Source organism: Sylvia atricapilla, chromosome Z (genome assembly GCF_009819655.1).
Source record: "Sylvia atricapilla isolate bSylAtr1 chromosome Z, bSylAtr1.pri, whole genome shotgun sequence".
NCBI lineage: Eukaryota > Metazoa > Chordata > Aves > Passeriformes > Sylviidae > Sylvia > Sylvia atricapilla.
Window position 1 is genome coordinate 9668788 of NC_089174.1, and position 12970 is coordinate 9681757.

Consider the following 12970-nt stretch of genomic DNA (forward strand, 5'->3'; position numbering starts at 1 on the left):
AGCTCTCCTGGCTGGGAGAGCTAACTTTCCTCCTGGGATAGCATCTGAGGAACATTTTGAGTGTCACAGTTGAGCCATCCAGAGCAGATGGACTTTGCAAAATAAATATAATTATCTTTAGCAGGTGATCATAAATACTCTTAAGCTGATTTCTCATTGCAAAATTATAAACAGCTCTGATAAATTAAGTTCATGTTTTTTTCCTGACTTCACAGTTTACCACTTACATAAAAAAAAATACGGATTTCATTTTTTATATTTCATACAACTTTGTTTAAACTGACTAGATCAAAATGCAAGAGGGTGCAGGAAAAAATGGATCTGTATATTTATAAAGCAAATAAACATGGATTGTGTCTCACAGTTCTGTAAAATGCTGCAAACTAGAAGAACAAACAGAAGCAGAAGGTTCCCAGTTTCCTTATCAGGGAAGGCAATGCGTGTTGATACTCTTGAGCCTGTGCATTTTTTTTATGACCACATATTCAATAAAATTTCCAGGTTGAGCCCTTCTTTCTCAGCTTGGCATTATTTGACCTGAAGAGTAACTGCAAGATTTCAGCTGACTTCCACGTGGACTTGAACCCTCCATGTGTCCGGGAGATGCTGCTGGATAACACCGAGCCCAGAGCCGAGGGCTCCCAGGAGCACGGTCCTGGCCAGAGCCTTGTGCACGGGGTCCCTGAGTCCCGCCTGCGCTACATAAAACAGGTGAGCATCTCACTTTCTCCTCACTCTGTGCCACTGCTGAGGCTTTTCAGTGACTTTGAAGTGTCTTGTTATCCACTGTGTGCGTAACCAGAAGCCAGCGTTTCTCTTGAGTTTTGGTCAAAGTTGCCACACAGGGCTCACTGGCAGTGACAGGCAAAGCTCCAAGGAACAGTTCTCCAAGACTTGGCTATGCCCAAGCCTGGTGAGCCCCTGTGGCCCATCCCCAGGGCAGGGTGTGGGAAAGGGCAGTGGGATGATCAGGGCCAGACCCTGTGGTGCAGGCTGGGGTCCTGCTGTGTGACAGCTGCTGCCTCTCTGTTGCAGGGGGTGTTCTCCGTGACCAACCCGCACACAGAGATCTTCCTGGTGGTCCGTGTGGAGAAGGTGCTGCAGGGCAGCATTGCCCACTGTGTAGAGCCCTACATGAAAAACTCAGACCCTGGGAAGGTACATGGGGCTGGGGCCTTGGGAGTATCAGCTGAGTGATGCTGTCTGCTGCGGCAGGGAGTAAAGCAGGATGAGACGTGGGTTGTTCCACAGCTCTTCTCCTTCCTTCTGGCAAATGCAGTATTTGTCCCTTCTGTTTGCGTTGTTCCCAGGCTGGCTTTGGTTGGGCTGTCCTGGCAGACTTGATTCCTTCCCAGGATTTTTAGTAAAAGCCAAGCATTTGGGGCCAGACCTTTTCCCATTACACTTCAGCAAGCCAAAGCCTGGGCTGGCAGGAAAAAGTGGGACACTTCATCTCCAGAATGAAGCATCTACTTAAAATCATGGAATCCTTTATCTTGGAAAAACCCTATAAAATCATTGAGTCCAACCATTAACCCAGCACTGTCAGCCCCACCACTAAACCATGTCCCTAAGCCATCTACATGTGTTTTTAATACCTCTATTCCTTCTCTGGGCACTCTGCTCCAGTGCCTGACAACCCTCTGAGCAAAGACATTTTTCCTGACATCCAAAAGAGAGGTCCTGCTGCTGCCACCACCATCAGTCTCTGCATCCAGGTGGAGCTGGTGCTGCCTCATTGCAGCCAGCCAAGAGTAGCTCCTGAAAAGTCAATTATAGAATTCCTGGTAATGGTGGCATTCCCTTGGCACACTGTGTATAGGATGAGCCCATTGCAGTCAGTTTTGGAAGATAAACTAATACCCTTTGGCAAACACATCACTGATACCCTGACAGTTCAGTCCCGAGGAGGTTTAACATGACTGCCCATAACGTTTGCTATTGCTTTGCAAAGTTACAACTGTAGATGGTGGGAAGTGACAGACAGGGATGTCTGTCAGCTGCACTGGTGCCTGGGGAACAGATGGAGAGATGCTGCTCCCTGGAGACTGCAGCGCCCTTCACTGCTGTTTGGGGACAGCATCAAGGTCCTGGCACACGCTGACCTGCCTCTCTCATGTTTTGCAGACTGCCCAGAAGGTCCATAAGGTGGCCAAGCAGGTGTGCAGCCGTCTGGGGCAGTACCGGATGCCCTTCGGCTGGGCTGCCAGGTCAGTGCTGGGGCTGGGCTGTGACCCCGGGCTGGGCTGTGACCCCAAGCTGGGCTCTGCCCACAGTGGGACCTGCTGTTGTTGCTGCTGAGAGGGACCTGGGACATGGTTGGGCAAAAGGCCAAGTGACTGAAGTCAGTGAGGTTGCAGCCGAGGGCAGAGTTAGGCTCTGAGTCCCAAGAAAGAATTGGGATTGGCCTGAAATGCTCTATCTAGAATTAGAAACAAAATATTGGAAAGTAAACAGTGTTTGGGCTGGGAAGGCAGTAACCTTCCTACTGACCTGCAGCTACTGCTATCAGGGCAGAACATTTCTGGGGACAAAATACACTGTCCCATGCTACCAAGGGAATCACTGCAGAAATTCCCTCTTGGCACCAGCCATTGCTAAGGACAGGATGAGAGCAGAGGACTTCCCAGCCTGGCAGTGGCGATCAGACAAGGTTTGTTTTCTGTCTTAAACTCTGCTTTAATTAACGTTCTTGGGAATGGCTGGAGGTAGTGATCCCATTCCCTTGCTGTTCTTTAACTGGGACTGCTAAGTATGTCAGTGTTAACTCTCCTAAGTCTCAGTCAGAGGAAGGCAAGATCCTCTACTGCCTCCTAGTGCTGAATTGCATTTTAGTACTGACAAAAGGGCTGAGAATGACATGGGAACACAGAAAGCTGTCACAGTGGAATGGAGTTTGGGGGTATATTGCTTGCAGTGTGTACTCTTGAACTGGATGTTGCTGTGATGGTGGCTGCTCATCTTTGAGATGGTTTTGGGATGCAGCTGAATCCTGGGAGCCAGCACTCAGCCCTCTTCCAAGTGGATCCTCACCCTTATGGTGGGCTCTGGGTAGGCATTGACTTTGACTGGCTTCAGGCTTGTTCCTGCTGGGTAAAGAGCTGCCTTTGGACACCAAGGAGCTGAGTGGGCTGGTGGGGAGCTGTCTTGCTCTGCATCCATGGAACATTTGCCCTCTGGGTCTCAGAGGAAAGTGCTTGCACAGAAGGAGACTGCTTTAATCTTATTATACACAGACACTTATTATTTTCAAGGGCAGAGGTGCTGGTATTCATCCAGGGTAGAGTCCAGTCTCCTGCTCTGGCTTCAGGAGGAAGCTGGTGGGTGTCCCCAAACTGGTTTTCATTGTGCACTTCTTTCCTAGGAGGATTTCTGTGCTCTGATGCAAGTGGGAAGATGTTTTACCACGTGCTGATAGTGGGAGGAAATGGAAGGGTGTTCATTTGTAGACTAGGCTTGGAAATGGGCTGAGTGTGTCCTTCTGAGCAGGCTGGAGAGAGGGAGTGGGTAATCCCATGTGGTTTCATGTGACAGTTGCAGCCTGGGTGGGGTCTAAGCACCAGTCAGGGTTGGAGAGCTGTCAGGTGTGTGGTGTTGGGAACAGTCACAGGCCAGTGAACCTCTCATTGATGAACTGCCTTTCAGATGTGCCAAAGACCTCAGTGTCCGTATATTTACCAACATTTAGAAAATACACTTCTTCTTTTCTGCAGGCCAGTTTTCAAAGACTCCCTGGGCACTCTTGATGCTGATGGAAAATTCTCACCCCTGTACAAGCAAGACAGTGGCAAACTCTCAAATGAAGATATGCTGAAGCTTTTAGCTGAGTATAAGAAGTAAGTGTGAGAGACTTTCTGGTGCAAGGGCCGGGCAGGCATTTTTTACCTACATTTTTGAACAGCTAAGTGTAAGCATGAGATGACAAATTCTAAAATACTTGGAGGGTGGCAAAAAAACGCTGATGATGTGCTCAGCACCTGAGCTTTCAAGGTTCACACTGTTGTTCCTTTCTCTCTAACACAGACCAGAGAAAACAAAACTGCAGGTCATTCCAGCCCAGTTAAATATCATCATCAAAGACATCCCGCTGGACTTCACAAGTAAGGATCTTGGATCTTAACATAAGCATTGGTGGCCTGAGCCTCAGGAGTTAATGCTTCTAGGGGGATTTTGCTGTTTCATTAACAAGAGTATCTCAGGACTGCAATGGAAAATGGGTAATTCAGCACAACCACTGACTTGTAAGTCTTTTCTGATGCGTGCTGTGGAGAAGATGTGATCCAAGAGCAGAGATTTACCTGAGGGATTGATCTGCTTTACAGTTTAGCCATCACATCCTAAATCCAAAGGAAGCCAGCTGCCTGCTCCTGCACCAATCTCATATGGCATTTTTGATCCATAACCTTGTAGGGCTTTATAAACATTGTCAGTGTTTCTGATTCTTTACCTTGCATTTAAAGAAACTGAAGCAAAGAAGGGGCTTGTGATGTGTTCAGTGTCATTCCATGGGCTTTTTCATCACAGGTTATGTAAGCTAATCTCCTGTCCAAAAGGCTTTTCCAGTGGACCTCATTTTTTCTGTTCTTATTCTCTTCCAGATTGTTTCACAACTTCTTATATCCCTATAAAACCTTTTGAAAAAGATAGTGAAGACATTGCAGTTGAAGTGGAGGAGCTTGTCCCAGAAGTTGCAAAATACTGTTACCCCTACACCGTCTACAAAAACCACCTCTACGTCTACCCCTTGCACCTAAAGTATGAGAACCAGAAGGTGTTTGCAAAGGTGAGTGACCTGGGCAGGGACCTGCAGCCTGGCTTGGTGTGGGCTGGGGTGATGCTGCTGCTCATCCTTCTGTTCTCCCTCATTTCAGGCAAGGAATATTGCTGTCTGTGTTGAGTTCAGGGATTCAGATGAAGCTGATGCCAGGCCATTAAAGGTGGGTCAACCTTACTGGCCACTGCTGGGTGCTCTGTCCCAGCTAGGCTGAGCCGGGCAGGAAAAAAGCACTGAGTTTCCATGATCACTGGTTTAGTTTGGCCAACTGGTTGAGGGTGGCAGGACCCTGAATTCAGCTCTTCATTTGTGTTTCCAGTGCATATATGGCAAACCCGGGGGCCCTCTGCTGACCACAAATGCATATGCCACCGTGCTGCATCACAACCAGAGCCCGGAGTTCTATGATGAGGTAAAAGCAAAGCAGATTTTCCAGGATGCTGCAATGCCAAGGGGTTTTTCAGGATATCTCCTTTTCCAGGGCTGGGTGAAATACGGGTAAAGATAATCACCAGCCCTTCGCCTCAGCAGAAGGGTTCAGCAAAGCCAAAGCTTTGTCAATTTTTAATGTCAGTTTGTTTTCTGCTGTTTTTACTGTCACGCTTTGTGCACTCCAATCACACACCCCCATTAATAAGTAATGTTGCAAATATGATGAAAATGTTAGGACTTATTTAAGATGGGTAAGAATATGTCTTGTGTAACTGCATACAACATAACATTTGTGAAATGAAATAGAACTAAAATATTACTCCACAACTACAAATACAGTCTGATCTATCATGATATCATTTTAGATTAAAATTGAGCTTCCAATTCACCTCCATCAAAAGCATCATTTGCTTTTCACCTTCTATCATGTCAGCTGTGAAATTAATACAAAGGCAACATCGAAAAAACAAGACACCGTTGAAACACAAGGTATGTTCAATGCTTAAATTACTTCTGTTGGAGTGTAAAAGGCCAAGATAAAACAAATGTAGGAACATGAAAAAAATGTGATTAACCTTACCAGCCTATCTGAATTTTCTTTTCTAAGATCAACCTAATATGAAATTGCAGGTCTAAAATGGAATAAACTCAGTGTTTTCAATTTATATTAAAGCTCAAATTTTTTCTGCAGTCTGACAATTCTTTCTGTATGTTCCTGACTTGACTTGCACAAATGTGCTGTTGTCGAGCAGGACACCAGTAAAAACTTGCTGTGAGATCAGGGTCTCAGGTGCTGATCCTACCAGCACGAGGTATGTGCACACCTCAGTCCCTCTGGTTGGGAAGCCTCTCCCTTCATCCAGTCCTCAAAGGACCCTTATGGTGCACAGCCATAGCTCACCCACTGTTCCTGCCCCTCACACCCACTCCTGGTCTGTGCTGTGCCTGAATTTTGTACACCAGGTAAAAGGTGCTTTAATGGCACTGACATGGTTGATCCCTTGCTGAAGCCACTTGCACAGCTGCCAGGTTTGGACTTCTCTGGGGTGAGACAGAGCTCTTTTGGAGCTGAGCACGTAGCACCGTGTGTCTGCTGACTCTGCTGCTGTGGTTGCCTCTGCAGTGGGGTTCTCCTGGGTGCCGCTGCTGAAGGATGGGCGGATTGTGACCCTGGAGCGGCACCTGCTGGTGTCGTCCAACCTCCCCCCTGGATACCTGGGCCTTGGGGACACCGACTCACGGAAGGTAGGGGGGGCTTCCGTTTAGAGTGGGCTTAGATGGAAAAGGAGGAGATCTGAGCTTTTGTTACCACTGTAAGTTCTGGGTTTCTGTTGGTGCATTGCTCAGCTGGAAAGATCTCTACTGCAGGGCACTTCCAAAGCTTAAAGTTTGTAGGGATGGGGGACAGGACACCTTTAATTCCACTTTCTCTGCTTATGCAGGTTGCAGAGGGTTTTTCTGTGGCGGGCTGGGCTGTTGCAGATGGTACAGAGCAGGAGAGTGAGCCCATGCTCTATGTGCATGTTTTCATGGGGAAGGTGGTGTCTGTGCTGGGGGTGAAACCCTTCTTCCACACCAGCCCGTGCCTTCTGACCTGGTGTCTGCACAAAGCCACCTTCTCACCACAGTCTGAAACCAAGTGCTTGGATCTTATCTGTTCACAGCAGCCCAGCATGGATGCAAAGTGGGTGGATGGAGCAAAGCCACTGTTTAAAATCAGAATCCATTTGGACTCAACCATTTACGCCCAGGTGAGTCAAACACCTTAAAAACTTCCAGCACAGATGCAAAGGAAGAGACTGCTGTGTCTCTACTACAGCTAAGCCATAGGTAGTGTGGGAAAGAGGGCCCTGGTACCTGGTATGCAAAGCAGCACTGAGATACTTCTGAAGCAGCATGGTTAGGATTACTGGCAGGGATCTGCCCCTTGGCTGGATGGGATGAGATACTTGTGTGACTGAGTGAGCCCAGTGAGAGGCTGATGCTTCCTTGGCCAATTGTATTATGACTGGCAGGACCAAGGACACATTTGAGCAAATGACCTCCTTGAATGATGGAAAAGAGAGACTGTTGGATGTGAGAGGTTTTCCCAAACTGTAGAATCATTAATGTTGAATAGACCTCTAAGATCATCAAGTCCAAGCTAGTCTTAGACTTTCTATTATTTTTTTTAAGTTCTCTGACAACAGCAGACACAAGAAAACAGTCCTAGTTTCCCTTTGAAAGTAGTTCAGGCAGTTTTACCAAGTTCTAGTGTGTTCTGCTGTCTTTTGGTAGTCGTGGACTTCGCTAAGTTTAACATGATGTACAGCAAAGATCGTGCTCTAGGCATGGTCTCAAAGCACGTTCTCTAGGGCACGTCCTGTCAGCACTGCTCCTGGGGGAATGCCCTTGGCTGGATGTCATCAGCTACATCTACATTCTGAGCAGATGGCTTTCAGCATCTAATTCTGTTTTGGAGATTTACTGATTCTGTATAGCACTGAGAGCAGCATAGTAGTTATGCTTCCCACCAAATTACATTTCCAGATGCTTTTCAGAGTTAAATAACCCAGTAATTAAATCTAGCCTTGGAGGAGGAAGGAGAGTAATGGGAAGGAGAGTCTGCCTCAGATGGACAGTAGGAGGCAGGTGAGGCAGTTTCTGTGAGTTGCAGCTGTTGAGAAGGCTTCTGTTTCTCCAGGCCAGTGTTGGTTGGGGATTGGGGCTCAGGGTAGTACAGCCTACCTTTTAACACTGCTGAAAGTTTTGTGCTTAATATTGAGGTTAGTTGGGAGCCAGGGGCTGAGCAGTGGGTAAATATGTTGGAAAAGACAGAGAGCAGTCCTGGGAGATGGCAGCTGGGCATCAAAAGTACCACTGGCAAGGACATGAGTTTTGCTGGGGACATGGCCCACTGCTGCAGGTAAGTCACCAGATTTCCAAGTGCAGGCAGTGAAATAGGGGCTGACGTATGTTGAGGCTGCTGAATTGAACTTCTTTGTCTCTTCCAGGACATGCACTTGCACAAATTCTTCCACTACTGCCAGCTGGTTCAGGCGGGAGCTAAGGAAGTGCCAGGAGAGCTTGTTAAATACCTGAAGGTGAACAGTGGCTGTCGCTGGGCTTCATTTGTGTTTTTACAGACTGTCAGCAAATACCCAGAACCCTGCTCTGTGGGAACACATCCTTTCTGGGGCCAGTGCATTGTACAGTACCCTTGTTTTTGCTTTATCCTATCAGATGGGCTAGAGTTTAAATGAAATGTTTTTTCATGTCCCTACATTCATTTTTATCTTGTCAGACAGTTTTCTGTGTGCTGCTTCCCTTTGCCTTCCACAGGGATAAAACAAGCAGTCAGCATTGCTCTGGCACGTGCATGGCTAAGCTCTCTCCTGGTGGACTCACACACTCCTCCCTTGCTGCTCTAGGTTTGATTCAGCCCTTAAAACCGTAGCACAATTCCTTGTTTTCTGGAAGCCCATTCGAAACAGGAGGTTTTTTCCAGGCTGAAGAAGATACGTGAGATTATCAGCCAGTCAAATCTGAGCAGAGGTGACCTATGACCTAGACCCAGCTTTTTGATAATCGCTGCAGCATGAGTAAGGGCTTTGGAGCAGGTCCAGCAAGGGCTTCTGCAGGGAATATTATTCTTGGCTATTTACTGTTTCCTTCCATAACTGCCTGTTTTTGAGAGCGCTGCTGTAGCAACAGCTCCACTTCCAGTGGTGGGGATATATCACTACAGGGTTACTTAATGTGTGCCAGACAATGTATAAATATTTTAAGAAATAGAAATAATAGCAGGTTATGAAGCCAAGCACTAAAATTCCAGTAGCTTTGTTGTGAGCATTTTGCCAGGTCCCAGTCCTGCTGAGCCCCAGCGCCCTCACTGCAGCCTACAGACAGGGAGATTGGTATCTGCCAACCACAAGTGAGGGATTCTTCACCACCACCACCACCTCAATAATTTCAGTAATTTAAATATCTAGATACAGATTTAAAAACCTTTCATCAGACTTGCAGGTTTGAAAACTGAAAATGAAACATGCTGTATTTCCCTAGACTCATATAATGAGCTTCAGGCCCAAGAGCTCTGTGAGATTGGTGGAGAGCGTATGCACAAGACGATCTTGACCTTCACCAAGTGCCTTAAACTCCATTTTCCACAGCAAGCTATGCTTTTTGAAAAGAAAAGTCTCTCTGAAAGTCATTGGGCAGCAGGTTTTCATGCTCCAAAGGCATTTGTGGAAATGGGATTTCAAAAAACTGGTATAAGTGATGAGAAGGCTTGAGAGCAAAACTTCAGCCTTAAATTCTGGGATTTTCAAATCAAATGTGGCCTCTAATTAAGTCATAGCTGCATAGCATGTATGAGAGGAGGATTAATACCTGCTATGAGTGATTTATGTTGCTCCCTGAAGGCTTGCAGCTGGAATCTGTCAGCTGGAAGGAGGCAGCAAGTCCTACTATGGGTCCAAGTTGTCCTGTCCTCCAGTGGGCTGAAGCATTTCACACCCTGAAGCCTTTGTCTCATTGCCACAGAAATGTCTGCAGACTGTGAATGTTTAACATCTGCAACATGTTGAACTAAAGGTGTCTGTGTTTTGAACATTTGTTTTAGTGTTTGCACGCGATGGAGATCCAAGTAATGATTCAGTTTCTACCTGTAATTCTTATGCAACTATTTAGAGTTCTCACAAATGTGACGCAGGAGGATGAAGTAGCTGTCAACTGCACCATGTGAGTCTTGGGTGAACCATCCAGTGACAAATGCAAAGCCACAAATGGCAGTGCAAAACAGGGTCTGTTTTCCCAGCACGGGGTGCTAAGTGACAGCACTGGCTGTCCCCTGCTGCTGCCTTCCCCTGGGTCATGTGTGTGTCATGGGGGCATTGTGGGGCTCTTGTCCTGGGAGTGGTGTGAGGAAAAACGTGGTATTTTAAAGATACTCCTGGGTTGTTTTTCTCAAAAGAGAAGGGGTTTGGTGGCTTTGGGAGCTGAGTTATTTTCGTATCAAAAGGCTGCAGAGTGCCCAGGCCTGTCCCAGCTGCAGGCAGCACGTGTGGGGAGCAAAGTCCTGGTCTCTTCCTGGCATGCCAGTCCCTGGGGTCAGGATTGCTCCTGGTGCCCTGGGGCTGGGTGTGGCAGGTGTGCAGCTCCAGCTGTGCTGGCTCCAAGCTCCAGCTGTGCTCCCCTCTAAAACATGCACCTTCCTCCCGTGGTGCTGCCATGCACAGGGGGTGCTGGATGTCATCCTCTGGTGGTGGTACAGGGCGTGCATCCATGTACCAGAAACATTCTGCTCTCATGGAGCTGGAGATTGGAGACTGAGCCCCAGTCCCCAGGGATGTGGTGCCTATTGCAGTCACAGTCCTGCACCATATGATATGGGTCATGAGAACTTTTACTTTGTGGAGTGCTGTAATTCTACTCTGAAGCACCAGCAGGTGAGGAGGGGGGAGCAGGTGACTCCAGGTACCTGTTGGGTGACCAGCTCCTACCTGCATTTCCAGAGTTTTTTATTAAAGCTTGGCCTGATGCCTCCCACTTTGTCAGTAGCTTTCTGTTTAATAACATCTGTTTTCTCTTCAGATTTTCATAGTGGAATTTAAAACCCACTTTATCTGATAAATGGCTCGTAAACTCCTTGTGGTTTGGCCTGTGGGTTCTGTGACAACATGCAATAGTTTGTTCTTCCCTCTGGTTGGGAGTGGAATGTAAATCCCCAGTAGTGGTTGGGGAAACCAGGCTCTTGCTGCCTTGATCAGCTGCCTGGGAGTGAGTCCAAAGGGCTGGCATGTTCTCCAGGATCTGCTTGACCTTCCCACACTGCAAGTCAACAGCCCAGAATAATCCAGTAGTCCAAAATAAGCCCAAAATATGCATGTAACAAGGAGCATATTATGTAAATAAAGTAAAAGAAGAAAAAAAGGAGACTTTCAGAATGAATAAATATCATGGATGCAAGGAGGTGTCAGATTAAAACAACAATGGACAATGTTCCATCTTGCCTCCTCATGCAAGGAGTCTTGAGCGTTAAAAGTTACCTTGTTTGGGGGATTCCTGGGCCAGCAGAGCTGTGGGGAAGAGGCTTTGGGCACCTCACCCGAGTGCTTGGTGCAAGGATGGTGCAGGAGCTGGGGGAGAGGGGAGGGGCTGGCCTGCAAGAACTATCACTCTGCAAATCAAGCTGTGCCAATAGAGAGGGTTTTTGGGTTGAGCAGGATGGGACACATGTGTTGTCTGCTTCTGTGAGGCAGAGGAACTTGCCCTCATGTTGTGTGCTGAACATAAACCACATTTCCCCCCAGGGTTCTCCTGCATATCGTGTCCCAGTGCCACGAGGAAGGTCTGGACCACTACCTGCGCTCCTTCATAAAGGTCAGTCACATCACAGTGCCCCTGGAGACTCTCTGCTGAGAGCAGGCACATGCTGACCCTGCTGTTCTTGCCCCAGTATGTCTTTCGAGCTGAGAAATCCAGTGCCAAACAGGCGAAGATGACCCATGAAATCCTGGTGCTTTCCATGGCCACCATCTTGAAGCAGTCGGCAGATTTCCTGGCCATCAACAAGCTGCTCAAGGTGAAGTGTTGGCAGTTCTTGGCTGCCAAGGGTAGAGGGCAAGAAAAGGGTGTCTAAGCCCAACTTACCCCCATCTAAACCCACTGCAGGGACAAAGCTTGCCAGGGCAACTTCTTGTATCTACATCCTTGAGGTTCTCCCCTTAAAACAGAGATGAGTTCTTGCAGGGAGCCTCTGTTTAGGCCCATGGCAGGAGACAGCAAAAGGCTGTTCATTTTGTCAGTTTCTCCTATTTTTCTCAAGCCACACCTGAAGGGTGACTCATGGGAGGCAAATTGAGTTTCTGCCTCTCTGGGCCTTTGCAGGGCTTACACCCTGAACTCTGCTGGTTCTTGGCAAGGTGCATTGGGGTTCAGAGGGGCTAAATCTATTCCCACCCTAAGACTGGCAGGGCTTCTCTGGGTAGCAAAGGCATCTATTACAAGCCAAGCAGTGCTTAAAAAACGCTGTGAGCTCTCCCTCCCACACAGTGCTTCCCCACATAGTCAGGGAATATCAGTCATGTTCAATCCTGCTGAGAAAAGTAATAGTGTTCTTTGTTCATTCTAGTACTCGTGGTTTTTCTTTGAAGCATTGGCAAAGTCCATGGCAATGTACTTACTGGAAGAAAACAAAATCAAGGTAAAAAATAGTTTGGTCAGTGCTGCATTAGAGAACCCTCCAAAGTCCTCCAAAAGGTTTTCTGAAAAGCTATGTGACTCTATTTAAAAAAAACCCAAATTTGCCAAGCTGAACAGCTTGACTTCCTTTTTCACTTTACTTTTCCCTTTTCCGCCCTTTCACTCTCAGTTGTAATTTAAAAATTCCAGAAATCCTTATGGTTTGTGCAGCCTCCTTTTCTGTTGCTTCCTACTGCAGTTGCAGTCAGTGCTTTCTTTGGTTACTGTTTTGTTAGGAAACAACAAAAACAAATTCTAAAGAATTCGTGCCTGTGCTCAGTTGTCCCCAGCTGCTGGCTTGCAGCACTGATCTGGGATGTGCTCTTGGTTCCAGCTGCCCAGGGGCCAGAGGTTCCCTGAGTCCTACCAGCACGCCCTGCACTCGCTGCTGCTTGCCATCATTCCTCACGTCACCATCCGCTACAATGAGATCCCTGAAGAGTCCAGGAATGTCAACTTCAGCTTGGCTAACTTCTTGAAGGTCAGCAGTTTCTTTCCTTCTCTCAGGATTTTACTAGGGGAAAAAAAAAAAAAAAAAAG

The 12970-nt window shown here is 47.3% G+C and overlaps 1 protein-coding gene across 3 annotated transcripts in view; it reads left to right on the forward strand.

Moving 5' to 3' along the window:
- Positions 1-12970, forward strand: part of DOCK11 (dedicator of cytokinesis 11) — an 81957-nt gene that overhangs the window by 30777 nt on the left and 38210 nt on the right. For all 3 annotated transcript variants that reach the window (XM_066339170.1, XM_066339171.1, XM_066339169.1), the window contains exons 12-28: positions 502-711; positions 1036-1158; positions 2128-2210; positions 3714-3836; positions 4024-4100; positions 4599-4783; positions 4872-4937; positions 5094-5186; positions 5572-5695; positions 6330-6451; positions 6871-6957; positions 8200-8289; positions 9810-9928; positions 11500-11569; positions 11646-11771; positions 12321-12392; positions 12765-12911. In XM_066339170.1, coding sequence (XP_066195267.1) covers positions 502-711; positions 1036-1158; positions 2128-2210; positions 3714-3836; positions 4024-4100; positions 4599-4783; positions 4872-4937; positions 5094-5186; positions 5572-5695; positions 6330-6451; positions 6871-6957; positions 8200-8289; positions 9810-9928; positions 11500-11569; positions 11646-11771; positions 12321-12392; positions 12765-12911 — 1917 coding nt within the window. The remainder of the gene's footprint in view (positions 1-501; positions 712-1035; positions 1159-2127; positions 2211-3713; positions 3837-4023; positions 4101-4598; positions 4784-4871; positions 4938-5093; positions 5187-5571; positions 5696-6329; positions 6452-6870; positions 6958-8199; positions 8290-9809; positions 9929-11499; positions 11570-11645; positions 11772-12320; positions 12393-12764; positions 12912-12970) is intronic.